The sequence below is a fragment of the Sinocyclocheilus grahami genome, unplaced genomic scaffold, assembly GCF_001515645.1.
Source record: "Sinocyclocheilus grahami isolate Dianchi unplaced genomic scaffold, SAMN03320097.WGS_v1.1 scaffold253.1, whole genome shotgun sequence".
In the NCBI taxonomy this organism is placed as follows: domain Eukaryota; kingdom Metazoa; phylum Chordata; class Actinopteri; order Cypriniformes; family Cyprinidae; genus Sinocyclocheilus; species Sinocyclocheilus grahami.
In genome coordinates this window covers 648128-667296 of record NW_015505432.1, presented here as the reverse complement: position 1 = coordinate 667296, position 19169 = coordinate 648128, and the positions used below count along the sequence as shown (strand labels likewise).

The following is a 19169-nucleotide window of genomic DNA, read 5'->3' as shown; positions in this document are numbered from 1 at the left end:
AGCAGATTTATTATAACTTTGGAAAAGAACTAAAAATGAAATATCATATTACATTAAATATTCGGACCCTTAACACAGTACTTAGTTTGGTTTTGATTATTTTTTAATCAGCCAGAAATGAAGATTGTCATATACTCACCTTTAAGTCGTTCAGAACCTTACTAATACCTGTGTTCAATTTTAGTATTATCTCATGATTTATGTGCATTTATTGAAGCACCAAAACTTTCACGCATGTTTGAGCTTTATAGGTTCAGTAGTGCTTCTGAACTGGTTGTTTTTAAAGAACTTGACGCAGTACTAAAACTGTGTAGAGTAGAAAAATAATGTAGTCTGAGGTGCATTTTTGTGATGTGCTTTTGTTCATGGTTTGCGCAAGCTTTTATAAACGGCCATGATTGGGTGCAGGACCTCTAAACTGCTTACAATGATATCGAACATTAACATGATGGACTTGTTCATGTGTCAGATGGGAGGATTCAAAACGATTGTGTTTTTGCTTATTTGTTTGCTGTTTTAGAAAATGTTTAGCTGCACTTAACACTCTGTAGGGCCTTTTGAATCGGAGTGGATGTTTTTGTCATTTAGCTCTAATAGTTTTTATTTCTTCTCTATAGGCCTGTCAATATTATAACTCCCAGCTGCATGTGATCCAGTATAAATATGAGGAGTATGCAGCGGACTACCGCACGCTGCCCAGGTACAACTTCACTTTTGTGTCAATGATGAGGATTTTAATGAAAAAAAATCGAATTTAATAATTCAAAAACCGGTGCCTTGCTTGATTGGGCGAGACGCTGCCCAATGGTGATTTGTAGATAGGCTGTCTCTTTGTCTCTGATCCTTTGTGATGTCTCAGAAGCCTGTTTTTAACATATATATAGCCATGTTCACACCACCGGTGAAACGCTGAGACTAAACAGTGTGATCCTATTCGGTCGAAGCTGGCGACTTGCAGTGAGTCCAGCAACACGAGAAAGTTGAGAAATGTTTAGCTTAATGCAAATGAAGACTGTATCAGTATATATTTGTTGCTTTTATTATTATTTGACATAATTATTTGATTAATGCTTAATCCACATAATGATTTATTCCACATCAAAAAACATAAGGCTCTTACGAAGAGCCATATTTATGATGTTTTTGGAAATTGTTGGCAGTATGAGTGAGTTTAAGTTGTGTATTGACAGATCATCAGGTTTAATGCACACTGCTGTAGTTTAGAACAACACTCTTCAGCAGCAGAAAGTTGCTTTTTAGTGACAAAAAATCTAATTCCTTGTCAAATTAGAATGATATCTTAGTTTTACCTGCCATATATTGTGACCCTGGACCACAAAACCAGTCATAAGGGTCAATTTTTCGAAATTGAGATTTATACATCTTCTGAAAGCTGGATAAATAAGCTTTCCATTGATGTACGATTTGTTAGGATAGGACAATATTTGGCTGAGATACAACTATTTGAAAATCTGGAATCTGAGGGTGCTAAAAAATCTAAATATTGAGAAAATCATCTTTAAAGTTGTTCAAATGAAGTTCTTAGCAATGCATATTACTAATCAAAAACTAAGTTTTAACGTATTTACAGTAGGAAATTTACAAAATATCTTAATGGAACATAATCTTTACTTAATATCCTAATGGTTTTTGGCATAAAAGAAAAATGTATAATTGTGACCCATACAATGTATTGTTGGCTATTGCTACAAATATACCCCAGCGACTTAACACTGCTTTTGTGCTGCAGGGTCACATATTACCTGTGATCGCATTTGTATATGTCCAGATGTGCAGTGTAACAACAGCAGCACTAGAAAACACCCAGAGAGACTAGCGGCATGCAGGGACAAAGTCACTGGTGCTGTGAACTGGGCTTGTATACACCATGTTAAAGAGCAGAGAGTGTAAGTCGACAGAAGCTGCGTGCGGTGTGTATTTGTGCTGGATAAACTGCCACACTGTCTCTAGCATCCAGGACAGACACAAAGAGCTCTGCTTCACAAGAGCGCTCAGGCAGGCAGCAGAAAGGACACCTGTATGTGAGGTCCTGTACTGAAAGGAGTGAAAACACCACATGATGTGGAAAATACGACCTCGTTGAATAGGAGAGGAGGATTTATCGGCACACTGATGCTGGAGGGTTTTTTTCTTTTCTTTTTTTTTTTTAAACTGCATTTTAGACTGGCTTGTGTGTATTTAAAATGGCCTTGTGACGGACCTTGTTTTTGTGGTTGAATGGAAGTAGTGATTCATGAAACGTCTCTTTTGAAATATATATATATATACATTTTTTTTTTTAAAGATATGATGTGATATATATATATCTTATATATACACCTGTGCAATAATCATGCTGTCTAATCAGCATCTTGATATGCCACACCTGTGAGGTGGATGGATTATCTCGGCAAAGGAGAAGTGCTCACTAACACAGATTTAGACAGATTTGTGAACAATATTTGAGATAAATAGGCCTTTTGTGTACATAGAAAAAGTCTTAGATCTTTGAGTTCAGCTCATGACAAATGGGGGCAAAAACAAAAGTGTTGCGTTTATAATTTTGTTCAGTGTGTGTGTATATATATATATATATGATGTGATATATGATGTGTATATTAAGAATAAAATGTATGCATCCCTGAAAATGTCAGAATGTGACAGTATTATCATTAACTGTTTTACAAGTCCTTTTCTTTGCTGTAAATAATATACAAATGAATATTATTCATTAAACATAATAACGCTACATCAGCAACACCACATATCCAAAACCATGTAAAAAATGAATCATGGGTCTTGTCATTTTTAATTTAAAAATTAAGGTGAAAATTAAAAATAGTGAGTATATTTTATTAAAGAAATTGTGGTTCAGTGTTGTAGAACTTTTCAACAATAAAACCAAGAGATATGTTTTCCTGATTTTTTTTTTTTAAAGGATGCGTAAGCAGTTTTAAGGCTTGAATTTAGGAACTGATTAAACTGAAAAAATAAATAAAGAAGGAAAGAAGGTTACCTATTTATTTTAAGATAATCAGCTCCATTTTGCGGTTTTGTTTTGGCAGTGATTGTTAGTTCCCAGCATGCTTTGCCTATGGCTGGATATGAAGAGTAAATATTGTAAATATTAAGTGCTACTTTATGTGTTTTTGAGTAAAGGGAAGCATCTATTAATCTTTAACGTTCAGTTATGTTTCTGTTATGTTGAAGGTTCTATTGTTATTATTGAGCAGAAGAGTAGAGCTTATGGTTATGGATAACTGCATGAGGCATGATGCTTTGTTTAATCAGCAGTAGCTTTGCTAATGCTAGTGTAGTAAAGTTTTGTCTTACTTGACTTGTCTCGCAGTATACAGTCTTTTAATAACTCAACGTCAAATACAAACAGACCTTACTCAAAATTACAGATTTTTGAGAATCAACTTAAAATAAATGAGCACATTTCAATAATATCATCAAATCATTTGTGTCATAGATTAAATAATTTAGGAGATTTGACATGATTTATTCAGGTAGATTCCATTTAAAAAAATCAAGCCTTAAAGGGATAGTTCACCCAAAAATGAAAATGTGATGTTTATCTGCTTACCCACAGGGCATCCAAGATGTAGGTGACTTTGTTTCTTCAGTAGAACACAAATTATGATTTTTAACTTTAACCACTGCAGTCTGTCAGTCTTATAATGCATAGCAATGGAAACAAAATCTATGAGAGTAAAAAAAACATGCACAGACAAATCCAAATTAAACCCTGCGGCTTGTGACGACACATTGATGTCCTAAGACACGAAACGATCAGTTTGTGCGAGAAACCGAACAGTATTTATATCATTTTTTTACCTCTAATACAGCACTATGTCCAACTGTCTACTCCAAGGTGTGTACGCGCTCTGGCGTAGTTTACGTTAATGTGTGTGTTGATATCCAGCCGAAGAGCAATCAACCATAACTTCAGGTGAGCAGGCTCAGAAGCTGGGAATACGTGGAAAGTCACCACCCCTGAATGAGTTCACGCGAGAGAATGTAATCTTTTAGTTTTAAGTCAGTTTGAACAATCCGGATAAGCTCACTAACACAGATTTAGACAGATTTGTGAACAATATTTGAGAGAAATAGGCCTTTTGTGTACATAGAAAAAGTCTTAGATCTCTGAGTTCAGCTCATGACAAATGGGGGCAAATTTTTATTAGAGGTAAAAAATGATATAAATACTGTTGGGTTTCTGGCACAAACCGATCGTTCCGTGTCTTAGGACAGCAATGTGTCGTCACGAGCCGCAGGGTTTAATTTGGATTCGTCTGTGCATGTTTTTTTTACTCTCATAGATTTTGTTACCATTGCTATGCATTATAAGACTGACAGACTGCAACGGTTAAAGTTAAAAATCTTAATTTGTGTTCTACTGAAGAAACAAAGTCACCTGCATCTTGGATGACCTGTGGGTAAACAGATAAACATCACATTTTCATTTTTGGGTGAACTATCCCTTTAAAAACTACTCCAACATATTACGTGTGATATTGTCACCATAATGTTTTTATAGTAGATAGCTCATACCATTTTTTACAGTGTGGAAGTGAAGATGCTTTCTCTTTCCTGCTTTTCTCTTCCTAATCATAGTGGATGGCTCTCTCTGTAATTCTTCTTCCCCGATAGGAAGCTGTGTAAATCAGAGAAGTTGCCCTCTCACTCCTTTGAGATCGACCATGAAGATGTGGACAAAGATGAGGTCAGTCCGGTGCATCAAGCTGAATTTACAGAAAGGTTCATATGGCCATAACAATTTTGGAAATTATGTAAATGTGGAAGTGGCGTGAACCTGGAGTGTGTTAAATTCCCAAATACACTTTATAAGCAACTCAAACTCGCTTTATAAGCTACTTTTTTATTTATTTTGTAGGACACAACTTCTCTGTCATCATCTAAAGGAGGAGGTGGAGCAGGGAGTGGAGGTGCAGGGGGAATCGGGGTGTTTAAGTCCGGCTGGCTCTATAAAGGCAACTTTAACAGCACTGTCAACAACAGTATCACCGTCCGGGTGAGTGCATGTCAGCAGCTGTCTTTCCCACACCCTCGCAAATATCTGCATTTAACAGATGCCATTATGGCCATTATTAAACGTCTCATCACATTTTACATACAATGTGCTAACACTTTGACTAGTGCTTTGTGAATGTGTGATGATTTTATGTGTATGTCAGAGAGAAAAAAATACTAGATTGGGGGTTCGCTTCAAATAAAAGTTCACTCAAAAATGAAAATTAGCTGAAAATGCTCTCACCCTCAAGCCAGCCAAGACATAAATAGGTTTGTTTCTTCATCAGGTTTGTAGAAATGCAGCACTGCATCAGTGTCTCAGCAATGCATGCTCTGCAGTGAATGGGTGCCGTCAGAATGAGAGTCCAAACAGCTGATAAAAACAGCACAATAATCCACAGCACTCCAGTCCATCAGTGAACATCTGGAGAAGACAAAAGCTGAAACACATCCAGCATTAAGACGTTTTACCTTTTAAACCTTTGCTTCTGGCTAAAATATGAGCCCATAACGTGAAAAAGTGTTCTGGTGTAAATCAAGAGAGAAATCTGCACAGATCAAGCAGCGTTTAAACAGCTCTAAACACATATGTGGCTGGATTTTGATGTGAGAGACAACAGGAGACTGACTTTTTCACTGCGTTATTAAGGATTATAGACTCATATTTTAGCCGAAAGCAACAGTTTGAAGTTAAAAACGTCTTAGTGATGGATTTGTTTCAGCTTTTGTCTTCTCCAGATGTTAACTGATGGACTGGAGTGCTGTGGATTATTGTGATGTTTTTATCAGCTGTTTGGACTCTCATTCTGACGGCACCCATTCACTGCAGAGCATCCATTGATGAGACGCTGATGCAGTGCTACATTTCTCCAAACCTGATGAAGAAACAAACTCATCCTACTCTTGGATGGCCTGAGTATACTTGCATAATTGCACTGATGCTTTCATTCTGTCATTACAAATTCATATTATCAGCAGAATTATTTGAGTGAAAAATATTGCTGATTGCCTGTTGCTTGATTTTGACTTTTCCTTTTTTGACAGTCCTTCAAGCGAAGATATTTTCAGTTGACTCAGCTAACTGACAACTCTTACATCATGAACTTCTATAAAGATGAGAAGATATCAAAGGAACCTAAAGGCTGTATATTTCTGGACTCGTGCACCGGGGTGGTTCAGGTCGGTAAATATATGTTTTTAAAGCGGTTCAGCAAACATTAACAATGAGATGACCGATGACTGAGATTTATTATGGTTTTAACTGGGTTTCATACAGAATAACCGCCTGAGGAAACACGCCTTTGAGTTGAAAATGATCGAAGTGACATATTTTGTCCTGGCTGCCGAGAACGAGCAAGACATGGATGATTGGATCAACACTCTCACACGCATCCTGCAGATCAGCCCTCCGGACGGCCCGGCTCTGGATCGCAAGAGCGCGGACCTGAGTGACAGCAAACACGGTGGGTGCTTGGAAAGTACGAAGCGCTGAAGTACAGAAGGAATGCTGTACGTTATTTCGTGTGTGTGTTCAGTCAAATCATTGTATTGTCCCTCCTGAGTGAAAGTCTAGGGAAAACAAGCGGTGCAATAAATGCATTGCAGGATCAGTGCAATAATAATTTCCGCTCAGAGTCTGTTTTTGCTGTGCTGCATGCACTGAATTAAAGCGATAGCGCATTGTTCATGGTCAAACAAACGAACATGGATTAAAGTGATAATGTAGTAATTTTACCGTAAATGCATGTAGTTTTTCACGGTCATCTTATTACTTTAAATCCATGATAAAGCAAAGAAAACTGAAACACTTCCAAGGAATTGCAAACATAATTCATGCGGTCAAAATTATGTTTATAGTGATTGTTTTTTGTGAAATACATCACACAGGATGTGGATATTGTGTGAGGGAGAGGCTGACACCTGCATCTATGCAAAAAGTGACAATTACTTTACAGGCTGGTGGTCTTTTTTTATATACAAACACAAATATATATATATATATAAAAACAACTATGTGCATCAGATTGATGTAAAGCAATAAAATGAATACACAACCAAAATGCAAAACACATTTAGTACCTAAATAATAATAATAATTATATATATAATCAGAAAAATAACTCAAATTAATAATTACACAAAAATGTCAACTTCAAAGAATAATTAGGTTACCTTTACATCGAAGTCATTATTTTTTTCATCAATACAGTTGTTTTAGCAGCTTTCTTATTGAGAGATGAGCAGAGAGAGATCCTAAAATCGGGCATACAATCAATAACTTTACATTTGTGAAGATGAAATAAGCCACAGAGAGTTAACAGTTTGAACACATCATCCAGCTCCTTTGATCCCAAATCAAAAATAGTACATTAATTATTTCAAAACTAGAAAGTTTGTTGTAAGCAGAGAAAACAAGCCAAGATATTTCTTTCCAAAAATCCTTCGCGTGATCACATTCCAAAAAAGAAGTGTGATATTGTTTCCAAATTAGAATTACAGAATGTGCGTTGTGAAGAAACTTCCAACTTAAATGTAGAGAGTAAAGAATTACAAGGATAGTAAATATGAAGCATTTTATTATGCTGGTGGTCAGAGAACAGCTTTTCTCACACTTGCTCATGCTCGCGGATCAGTAGCGCGCTGTGAACACATCTTATGTGAAAGCACAGTGAGCGTGTGCTGCTTCTGGACCGCAAAACATACTGCAGACGTGCTGCGAGCGGATCATGTGTGAAGCAGGCGTAATATTGTGACTACCCGTGATGAAACCTGTTTGGCCTCCATTAATGATAGAAGGAAGTATTTTCAAAGTCCCTTTAAGACAAGTCCCTTCACTCAGCAGCCCTCTTTGAAACACTTCTCGGGCATGCGTGGGGAATGAGGAAACTTTCAATTCTCCAAAACTGTTCACCAAGCTTACGATTAAATTGCATGCTTGAAATCACCAATGAAATCTGACATCCACTGTCTCATTAATGTTGTTTCTTATGCTCAAATAGTGTTATTTTCCAACCAGTTCTGAGCGCGCGTCTCAGAGAACACTGACTGTTTCTATAGCAGCCGGAGACTCCAGTGATGCAATGACTTTAGTGATTGGCTCTTTTATTCAGAAGGCGGGACTGTTCTGCCATATTGCTTGCACTTTCTCGCATTCATAAGTCCTAGGAGTGCACCGGCATGGTATATCTTAACATCTTTGTTATTTTCTCCATCTGTAGCGCAAAAATTTTGGAAAGCAACTTTAGCTTTACGTTCAACGAGGCCTATAAGATCCACGGTTCTCTTTGTCATTTGCCCTTTTACAAAATAAGAGCCTCGCAAAGAGACTGACGCAACATATTTTAAGGATTGATACTGTATTACTCAATGATAAGTTTACATGAATTCACATGAAAATGCAAAAACTATGACTAATGTCTGTGAACATTCCTACGTTTTCCTACGAGGACAAATAAAGTAAGATGAACTAAGTAACTGATACTGGTTTGCTTTTGGATCCTTCTCATACTGTTAAGGTTAAATTCCTGGGCTGGTGCCCTGAGGCTCATCGGACACACATGAAGTGTGACCAAAATCCACTACACAATTAGTGGCAAGTGTGAAGATCACTGCATGCTTGCATTGTGCATCTGTTCATTGCATTTTTAGCTAAAGTGTTTCCTTGTTGTTGTTGTTTTAGAGATCACTGATGTGTCATCGAATCATGTCCCTGTTCAAAAACACGAGGAAACGACTGAAAACGGCATCCACCCTGAACTGGCCAAGGTAATGCTTTGTAGTTCTGTCGGGTTACATCCTAGACACACCATCATTACACCCTTTCTCTGAAAAAGGGAAATGGCCTTGATTCATGAAACTAATGTCTGTGTAAATCAGTCTTTCAGGCTGCAGGCGTTTACATTAAAGTCTTAAATAAACCGTGTGTTTAAAATCAGAGGGCTAAAATCGGGGTACACTAAAAAATGCTGGGTTGTTTCAACCCAACTTTGGGTCAAATATGGACTAACCCAACTTTTGGGTTAAAAATGTAATGTAAAAATTTAACCGAACGGTTGGGTTAGTCCATATTTGACCCAAAGTTGGGTTGAAACAACCCAGCATTTTTTAGAGTGTAGAAAAATGACTTTTATTTAAAAATGTTGATGGTTTTGGGTGTAAAAATGATGCTAGTACCATCATATATATATAATGAAATAAGTGCTCCATACAGAAAAATATATATATTTTCAAAACATACAAAATATACAAAAAAAAGGTAAAAAATGTATTTGCTAAAATATGTTTCATAATCTATTTGTGCAAATTTTCTACTAATAATTTTTTTGGCCATTTTTATATATATATATATATTTATTTATTTATTTGTTTGTTTGTTTATACTTTTATTTAAAAATGTTGATGGTTTTGGGTGTAAAAATGATGATAGTACCATCATATATATATAATGAAATAAGTGCTCCATACAGAAAAAAATATATATTTTCAAAACATACAAAATATACAAAAAAAAGGTAAAACATGTATTTGCTAAAATATGTTTCATAATCTATTTGTGCAAATTTTCTACTAATAATTTTTTTGGCCATTTTTATATATATATATATATTTATTTATTTATTTGTTTGTTTGTTTATTTTGAAAATATGTTTACATATTTAAACATATATTTTCAAAAATATACAAACAAATGGCCAAAAATATATTTGCTAAAAGATGTCTCAAAGCATATTTATGTAAATATATTTTCTACCAATATATTTTTTTAAATGTATAAATATATTAATTGAAAAGCATACAAAAATGTATTTTGACGTCTATATATTTCAGTCCAAGAAAATGCATTTATATATTTGATTAGATTAACCATTATTAATCTACTTTTGATCTCTAGTAGGCCATCAACATTTGTATTTATCTTAAACATAAGCTACTGAAATTAATTTTCTTGCCATTTAGAAATATATTTTGGTATATGAAGGTTGAAAATAAATATATTTTCTGCATCAAAAATATATTTAATCGAGCTTCACAGTTTGCAGCATATATTTAGCATATACTTCAAATGCATTTTGTCCACAAAACAATATATATTTTTGCCATATGGGTAAAGAAACACTATATAAAATAAAAAATGCAGTTTGCGATCCTTTCAATGAGTGATTCACTCTTTTACGGTTTAGAATCTTAAAAACACCTCAAGCCCAACATTTAAAGACATAACCCTGTGATTAATGGTTTGTCATTAGAGCATTGCTCATAATTAACGCTGATGTTGTAATGTTTCAGTATATTTCTGAGACCGAGGAATCAGCGAGAGCTGCCAGAGGAGAGGAAAGACTCAACCTGTTCTCTCTGGATCCTGATATTCCTGTACGTCTCACCGCCAGCCGTGTGTGATTTACAGCGGCTGGGTATCAACTGCATTGTTTGGGGGTTTTGCAAAGGAAGTTTCATTGTGGCTGTTATTTTGGTGTGTGAGAAACGCATGCTTTGTGTTGAAGGTTTTGAGGAGTCCCAGGATGGAGTCTGCTTCTGTCCAGCCGTTCGAGGAGAAACTCGGGAAGAGACTGATGATCTCCTGCCGCTCGCTCAACCTCTCACTGCAGGGCTGCGTCAACGAGACCGACGCTGAGCCAGTGACTAATGTACGATCTCATGTCCTTTATCACAACAGCAAGTTCACCGGCAGATAAAATAAGAGTGACAAATATGCTTTATCATTCAAAAGAAGAGGTATCATTAAAATTGCATTTGTTTTTAATATTTAAGACACTACAAAAATAGTGTATTTTTTTTTTTTCAATTTCAAATATCTAAACATTCTTAAATCATGATGCATTTCCTTGAGAAGCAAAAGATATTAAGACTTGCTTTCTGAAAAATATATACCGTTAGTGAGTTTATGCTTAAAACAAGAAAAAAAAACTTGGGGTAAGAAAAAGAAAAGAAAAAAGTTTATTTTAAATTTTTCTTTCCACATGTACAGATGTTTTTTTTTCTTGTTTAAGTATACGCTTAATTTTAATAAACAAGAATTAATATCTTAAGTCATTTTGCTTTCTTATGTAAATGTATCATGATTTAAGAATTTGTAACGGAAAAGACAAAAACAAAATAAGTAAAAATAGTAAGAAAATTATTTTTGCAGTGTACTACTCTGATTTAAATAATATATACACTATATATATGTGACCCTGCAGCACAGAAGCAGTGTTGAGTCGCTGGGGGATATTTGTAGCAATAGCCAACAATACATTGTATGGGTCACAATTATACATTTCTCTTTTATGCCAAAAATCATTAGGATATTAAGTAAAGATCATGTTCCGTGAAGATATTTTGTAAATGTCCTACTGTAAATATATCAAGACTTAATGTTTGATTAGTAATATGCATTGCTAAGAACTTCATTTGGACAACTTTAAAGATGATTTTCTCAATATTTAGATTTTTTGCACGCTCCGATTCCAGATTTTCTAATAGTTATATCTCAGCCAAATATATTCCTATCCTAACAAACCATACATCAATGGAAAGATTATTTATTCAGCTCATTTCTGCCAATTCTGCAAAAAGCTTTATAAACTAGTAGACAAATAGGGTGCTCAAACATATAGACTCAGCCGTATGTAGTGTATCATTTATTAATCTGCATATATGCATGCTAAAGCACTGCTGTCTCTCCTCAGATCGAGCCTTTCTTCGTGTCGGTTTCTCTGCTGGACATCCGTGAGGGCAGGAAGGTTTCCGCTGACTTCCACATGGACCTAAACCACGAGGTTGTGCGGCAGATGCTCAGTAGCTCTGGTAGTGAAGGAGATCAAGGCTCGGATGGTGCTCCGCAGGAAAATGGCCTCAGCTCGCCTGCAGAGAAGAAAAGCGAGGACTGCCAGTTGAGCCCAGAGCTGGAGAACTGGCTGCACTTCACCAGTCAGGTAACAGCGCAGGAGCCCTTGAATGCGGAGATGTGCTTTCACAGCCAGTGTCACTATGTGTTTATGTGGTTTATATGGTTGATCGTTCCTGCAGGCGATCTTTTCCATCACAAACCCGCACACAGACATCGTGATGGTGGCACGCGTGGAGAAAGTGCTGATGGGAAATATTTCCAGCGGTGCAGAACCCTACATTAAAAACACAGATTCCAGCAAGGTATTTCATTTAAACGATTGTCTGCTGTTTGAATAAATACATCTGCTAAATGCATAAAGGTTATGTAATGTGTGTATATATACACATATATATTTGGACACAAGTATATGGACACCAACAGAAACTTTAATTGCATTGCATTCTAAATATTACATACAGTTACATACAGTAGACATTAATATGGAGTTGATCCCGCAATTTCAGCTATCCCAGCTAACAGGGAACGTTCTCACTAACGTTATATAAATGTTAGGACAAAACATTCTTAGTAATGTTAGCTATGTTCTCATAACTTTGAGAGAAAACATTCTTAGAACAACATTCTTTGAACGTCCACATGCCGTTATTTTTACTTGATCAGTGAATGTCCTTATAACGAGAAAACGTTCTGAGATCAACATTCTCAGAAGGTCCTTATTAAAGCAATAACCCCCGTGAAGCCGTGGTTTACAGTGAATTTATAACAGCTACGGGGCGCTGTTAGGCACGACGCGAAGCGGAGCTGTTATAAATTCACTGTAAACCACGGCTTCACGGGGGTTATTGCTTTTATAAAACGGTTATTCCATATACGTAGTAAGGTTTCACAAAATAAAACAGAGCAAATAAAGCCAATCAGAATCAAGCACCGGAACGCTCCGCTTTATAAGATGCTTTTTGTACTTGATGAATGTTCTTTATGTTGAGAGAAAACGTTTTTAGAATATTACAAATAAATGTTAAAATAATGTTATATTTTGGATACAAATAAAATTAGCAGAACAATGTTTTAGTAACCTTGAAATGCCATTCTAACCACAACAATAGACCTTGTTATTAAAAATAAATGTACAAATAACATTTTAGGTGAAAAACAAATATGAGAAATGTTTTTGTAACCCTTAACTGACGTTCTAATCATGACAACAACAAAAAACGACATTTGAATGTTTTTAGAATATTAAAAATAAACGTTCAAGTAATGTTATATTATGTAAAAAATAAAGTTCTTAGAACTTTGGAAGAAATGTTTTTGTGACCTTTAAATAATGTTCTAATTACAACATTTTAATGGTCTTAGAATATTAAAAATACATGTTCAAATAATATTATATCTCGGGTGAAAATATTTTATGTTGTGCACTGGGGCACTTGCTTGCAAATGTCTCTTGGTTGTCACTAAATGCCTCAAAGTAATGCCGTTTAGATAGTTTTATGTGTGGCAAAAGGATAAATACACAGAATATTGCTTTAAGCACAAATACTCTGTGATCTAAGTCTTGTAGTAAGTGGAGATTTCCTCATTCATTTTGTTCCCTCAAATACATTGAAATCCCGTTCTCTGCTTGTTCCAGACTGTCCAAAAGATGCTGAAATCCAACAAGCAATTCTGTAGCAAACTTGGAAAGTACCGAATGCCTTTTGCCTGGTCTGTAAGGTGAGTGAATCCCAATCCATTCCCTGGTACTTCAGCTTTGCCACAACAAATGCTCAACAACAAGCACTTGCGCTATTAGAAGATTATTAAAGGGGTCATATGATGCTGCTAAAAATAACATTATTTTGTGTATTTGGTGTAATGAAATGTGTTTATGCGGTTTAAGGTTCAAAAAACACATTATTTTCCACATACTGTTCATTATTGTTTCTCCTCTATGCCCCGCCTTTCTGAAAAGCGTTGATTTTTACAAAGCTCATCGTTCTGAAAAGCGTGGTGTGCTCTGATTGGCCAGCTATCCAGTGCGTTGTGATTGGCCGAATACCTCAAGCATGTGACGGAAATGTTACGCCCCTCACCATACTGTGATGCCTGCGGCAACCACATGTGACGACCCCGGGCTGGACTCCGCTTCGTCCACGGTGAAAGCCGATCTGGTGATCCACAGTGAAGTTGTTGTATTTCCTCAGCAACCAGCACGGATCAGCTCTAGGCATGACGAAGCGATATCGTCCTCTTTTGGAAGACTAAATAAAGTAGTTTTGCTTTCGCAGCGAAACACACAGCGTCTTCACGACATGGCGGCGGCGGCAACAATACTACAGCGAGAATAAAAGTCACGCCTTCTTTCTCTGCGTGAATATTTGGGCGCCGTTATGCAAATCTTCCCACATAGTGACGTAGACATGTGGGGGCGTGTTAGAACGAGCCGTTTTAGGTAGGCGTGGCTGACTCTTAACTTTTATAAAGAATATCTCTTTGGATTTGAGACTTTAGTCTTTGCAACTTTACAGATCTTCTTTATGCACCAAGAGCTTGTAACACTCCAAAGAGAAAGGAGAAATTGAAATCGCATCATATGACCCCTTTAATAACATTTCTTCCGTCTGTGTAATCCAGGTCAGTATTTAAGGACAACCAGGGCACAGTGGACCGGGAAAGTCGCTTCTCTCCGCTCTTCAAACAGGAGAGCAACAAGATTTCCACAGAAGACCTCATCAAGCTCATCACAGAGTACAGGAGGTACAGACTCTGCAGTCACGCTCACGAAGCACACGTGATCATAAATGACCTCAGTAAAATCAAGTGTTTTTTACAGGGCAGAGAAGGCCAGTAAACTCCAGATCATCCCTGGAAACCTTGAAATAAACGTGGACTGTGTTCCCATGGAATGTCCCAGTACGTCTAATACAGCAAACGTCCTCACACCCTTTAAACGCAGTTTTGCTCCTGAATGTTATTGGTCACACTCACCTGCATGCATGCACATGTTCCTCAGACTGTGTGACGTCCTCGTGTGTGGCTCTGAGGCCGTTCCAGGACTGCGCTCTTCACGCTCCGACGGTGGAGGTGGACGAGTTCCTGCAGGACTCTTCTAAGTTTGCTCAGCCTTACAGAGTCTACAAGAATCACATCTACATCTACCCCAAGCACCTCAAGTATGACAGCCAGAAGAGCTTCACAAAGGTGAGGAAGCCACATACACACCGGACCTTTCCAGTCGCAAATACTGCGAAATGTGAATTCAATCTTAAATCTGTACCAAATGCTGTCCCAACTAGACAAACAAGGCTGTCTGAATAAAGAATTTCAGTAACACATTAGTTTAGGGACCAATTCTCACTATTAACTATTAACATATTGGCTGTTTATTAGTACTTATAAAGCACATATTAATGTCTTATTCTGCATGATCTCTTAATCCTAAACCCCATACCTAAACTTAACTACTACCTTACTAACTATCAATAAGCAGCACATTAGGAGTTTATTAAGGCAGAAGTCACAGTTAATAGTTAGTTCACAGTGAGAAATGTTCCCCAAACTAAACCAAAATGTCAAATTTATCGCACAATATTGCTGAAATATTAAGGATTTGTGAGTTCCCAGCATGCGTTACAGCATGAAGAAATGATGCGGTTACTGTTATACTATTTGCTGACTTTTTTCTAAACGTCTGTTGTTGTTTCGTCATTATTGTTGGTTATCTGTTGTGTCTTTTTACATTTGCTGACTGTCACCGTTCTTGAGGTTTGTGTGTCAAGGTCTATGTACAAGCTTCTAAAACTTATATCTTCCCTTTGTACGGCGATTGTTCCTTCGGAAACTAAGATATCGTATTAGGTGTCCTATAAAATATGGTTACCAAAATAATAGATCAGTTTATTGTGTTACTAATTGAAAATAAGCTGTGATTGCCTTGGTGAATTTATTGGCTTAATGAGATATTTTGCATTTAGGGAAGAGTTTAATAGTTGGGAGAATCAAAAAATCTTAATGCATCATGCTGTGTTGACAGTTTTCTCAACAAGTGTGATTGCAAAAATGAAAGAAAAAAAACCCTAAGCATAAGCCATTGTACAGTAGTACTGCTGCTTGTATTAGCAAACACCACTAAAATCATATAATTTGCAATTATGCATATTCGGTCAGGGGAAGTGCTGCATTTAGATTGATTTGATCACTAACAAGTCAGAAAAAACATGAGGTTATTGATTGAATCGAATCAATCTACTATTTTATTGCAGCCATCACCCAGAGGTTTCTGAAAATATTTAGCTTATGCATAGTTATGCTGAAACTAGTTTTTGCAATACTGGCTTAAATATTTTACACCAAAACTCAGTTTTAACTTCAGACTGAACGTGCTGCAATTGCTGGAGGTCTAATGAAGGATTCTTTACGGTTCTCCGCTCTTCGATCTTTAGCATGCCGTGTACAGTCATGCTGTGTCTGGTCTTGTTTTATTTGATAGGCTCGAAACATTGCCGTTTGCGTGGAGTTCAGAAGCTCTGATGAAGAACATGCCAAGCCACTTAAGGTTACATAAACACAAGTTTCCATCAACGTCTGCTTTAGAATGTGACTCGTGAAAACAAATGCTGTAAATCAATTTCTGCAGTGCATCTATGGAAAGCCAGGAGGTCCGGTGTTTACCACGACTGCCTGCTCCACCGTTCTGCATCACTCACAGAACCCAGACTTTTATGATGAGGTTTGCAAAAGTGCTTTAGCAGCTTCATTCACAGGTTCCGTTCAGATGAAAGTTATGGGTACTTTAATGTTGGTCGTGATGTGTTTGATCAGGTGAAGATTGAGCTGCCCACACATCTTCATGAGAAACACCATTTACTCTTCTCCTTCTATCATGTGACCTGTGACATCAATGCCAAGACCAGCTCTAAGAAGAAAGAGGCTCTGGAGACTCCAGGTATCTGCGCATGCACATCAAGCCCCGTTCTCCTGTGCTGTGTGTGCTGAAGTGCAGTCGTTCTTTGACTGTGTGTGTGTGTGTGTGTGTTTATGTTACAGTGGGCTATGCGTGGCTGCCTCTTCTGAAGGATGGACGTGTTTCCTCTCAGGATTTCAGTATTCCAGTCTCGTGCACATTGCCTGATGGATATCTACACATTAAAGAGCCTTCGTCCACCAAAGTGAGCGCAAAAATCCTGAAAAACAAATAAACAGACCGTTTAGAAAAAAAAAATAGATATATACAGTACGGTATATTTGTAGCAATATGTAGCAGTATGGGTCAAAATTATAGATTTTTCTTTTATGCCAAAAATCATTAGGATGTTAAGTAAAGATCATGTTCCATGAAGATATTTTGTAAATCTCCTACCGTAAATATATCAAAACTTAATGTTTGATTAGTAATATGCATTGCTAAGAACTTCATTTGAACAACTTTAAAGATGATTTTCTCAATATTTAGATTTTTTTGCACCCTCAGATTCCAGATTTTCAAATAGTTGTATCTCGGCCAAATATTGTCCGATCCTAACAAACCATACATCAATGGAAAATAGATATACGATGATGATGATGATGTAAAGTAAGGATGAAGACAGAGAAGTGATTCGAAGGCAGCTTTATAGGTCACATGAACCAGAACTCAGACAGTGAAGTTATTAACATCATAAATCTATAGCAAAAAAAATGAATGTGCATTGATATTAAATTACAGAAAACTAATTTCTAATACAACAACTGAAGGGATGATTGCATATTTGACATCTTTCTCTCTTCTGGCCAATGTGACCAAACTCTTGATATTTTTTGGAAAGTTGTAGATTTTTTCTCGCAAATGCGAATGCAAAAATTATATTTGTTATAATTCTCCCTTTGTAATAAGGGTTAAAAAATAATTTATAACCCTATGTATAAATGTGATATATGTGCATATATTACACTTCCTTCCATATATGAAATATATTGTCATATGGGTAAACTTATTAATGTAAACTTTAGTTAATGTATTAACTAACATGAAATAACAATGAACAATACATTTGTTACAGTATTTATTAATCTTATATATATTTTTGGATTTACAGTATATGCGCATGAATATCCAACCTAAAACCTGCCAATACATGCCAATATTATAACATTATAATATTATAAGTAAATATAAAAGTTAGAAATGTATTTGTAAAAAAAATAATAATAATAATACAAAAACATATACAGTATATGGAAAGTTCCAAAACAGGAGTCCTAAAGGCAACAAATGATGATTCACATGTGATGGATTATAGTAGTATTTTTTTTCTTTTTTGTTTATTTATTTTCCCGCATGTTTCTGTGCAGAATGGCTCGGATGTGAAGTGGGTCGACGGGGGGAAGCCGATCTTCAAAGTGTCCACTTCGGTGCTTTCTACAGTTTATACTCAGGTTGAAAAGAGCCACAATCTCCATTCCGTGTAGCATTATCTTGCTCATATTTTGTGATCTCATAATTCCCGTGGATGTTTTTGCAGGACCTCCATCTAAACCGCTTCTTCCAGCAGTGCCAAAAACGAGAGGCAGACCTCTCTCAACCGCCTACCTCAAACTTCCTCAACTGCCTTCAAGTAAGTGCACTCAGGGCGATAACCAGGGGCCAAAAACTGAACCATAGTTCTACCTATAAATGCAACCCGTTCGATACATATTCAACTTATTATATAGACATGTAGCTGTTTGCAAAAGATGCTTTACTTAAGATCCACAAATTACAGACAAGGACCAAACTGTTTACATGCTATTTGCTTAAATGTACACTTCCTTCTCTGTTTTGTCTGTTTTCTGTGAGGGATAGACATTTTTAAATTAGTTTTCATATTAATATTCATTGCGGCATGAATAAGCATCAAAATACATACTACAGTAGGAATATATGTGAGCCTGGAGCACAAAAGCAGTCTTAAGTCGCTGGGGTATATTTGTAGCAAAATGTAGCGTTATGGATCAAAATGATTGATTTTTCTTTTATGCCAAAAACCATTAGGATATTAAGTAAAGATCATGTTCCATGAAGATATTTTGTAAATTTCCTACTGTAAACTTAATTTTTGATTAGTAATATGCATTGCAAGAACTTCATTTGGACAACTTTAAAACCGATTTTCTCAATATTTAGATTTTTTTGCACCCTCAGATTCCAGATTTTCAAATAGTTGTATCTCAACCAAATATTGTCCTATCCTAACAAACCATACATCAATGAAAAGCTTATTTATTCCGCTTTCAGATGACGCATAAATCTCAATTTCGAAAAATTGACCCTTATGACTGG

General features: G+C 36.3%; 1 protein-coding gene across 1 annotated transcript in view; it reads left to right on the top strand.

The window, feature by feature from the left end:
- LOC107598620 (dedicator of cytokinesis protein 10) overlaps positions 1-19169 on the top strand; it is a 49374-nt gene that overhangs the window by 2696 nt on the left and 27509 nt on the right. The window contains exons 3-22 of the mRNA XM_016290016.1: positions 618-700; positions 4657-4729; positions 4901-5038; positions 6082-6216; positions 6314-6500; positions 8717-8802; positions 10324-10407; positions 10539-10682; positions 11727-11972; positions 12067-12189; positions 13524-13606; positions 14507-14629; positions 14706-14785; positions 14886-15073; positions 16362-16427; positions 16509-16601; positions 16694-16817; positions 16919-17040; positions 18203-18286; positions 18373-18465. Of these exons, the coding sequence (XP_016145502.1) occupies positions 618-700; positions 4657-4729; positions 4901-5038; positions 6082-6216; positions 6314-6500; positions 8717-8802; positions 10324-10407; positions 10539-10682; positions 11727-11972; positions 12067-12189; positions 13524-13606; positions 14507-14629; positions 14706-14785; positions 14886-15073; positions 16362-16427; positions 16509-16601; positions 16694-16817; positions 16919-17040; positions 18203-18286; positions 18373-18465 (2355 nt within the window). The remainder of the gene's footprint in view (positions 1-617; positions 701-4656; positions 4730-4900; positions 5039-6081; positions 6217-6313; positions 6501-8716; positions 8803-10323; positions 10408-10538; positions 10683-11726; positions 11973-12066; positions 12190-13523; positions 13607-14506; positions 14630-14705; positions 14786-14885; positions 15074-16361; positions 16428-16508; positions 16602-16693; positions 16818-16918; positions 17041-18202; positions 18287-18372; positions 18466-19169) is intronic.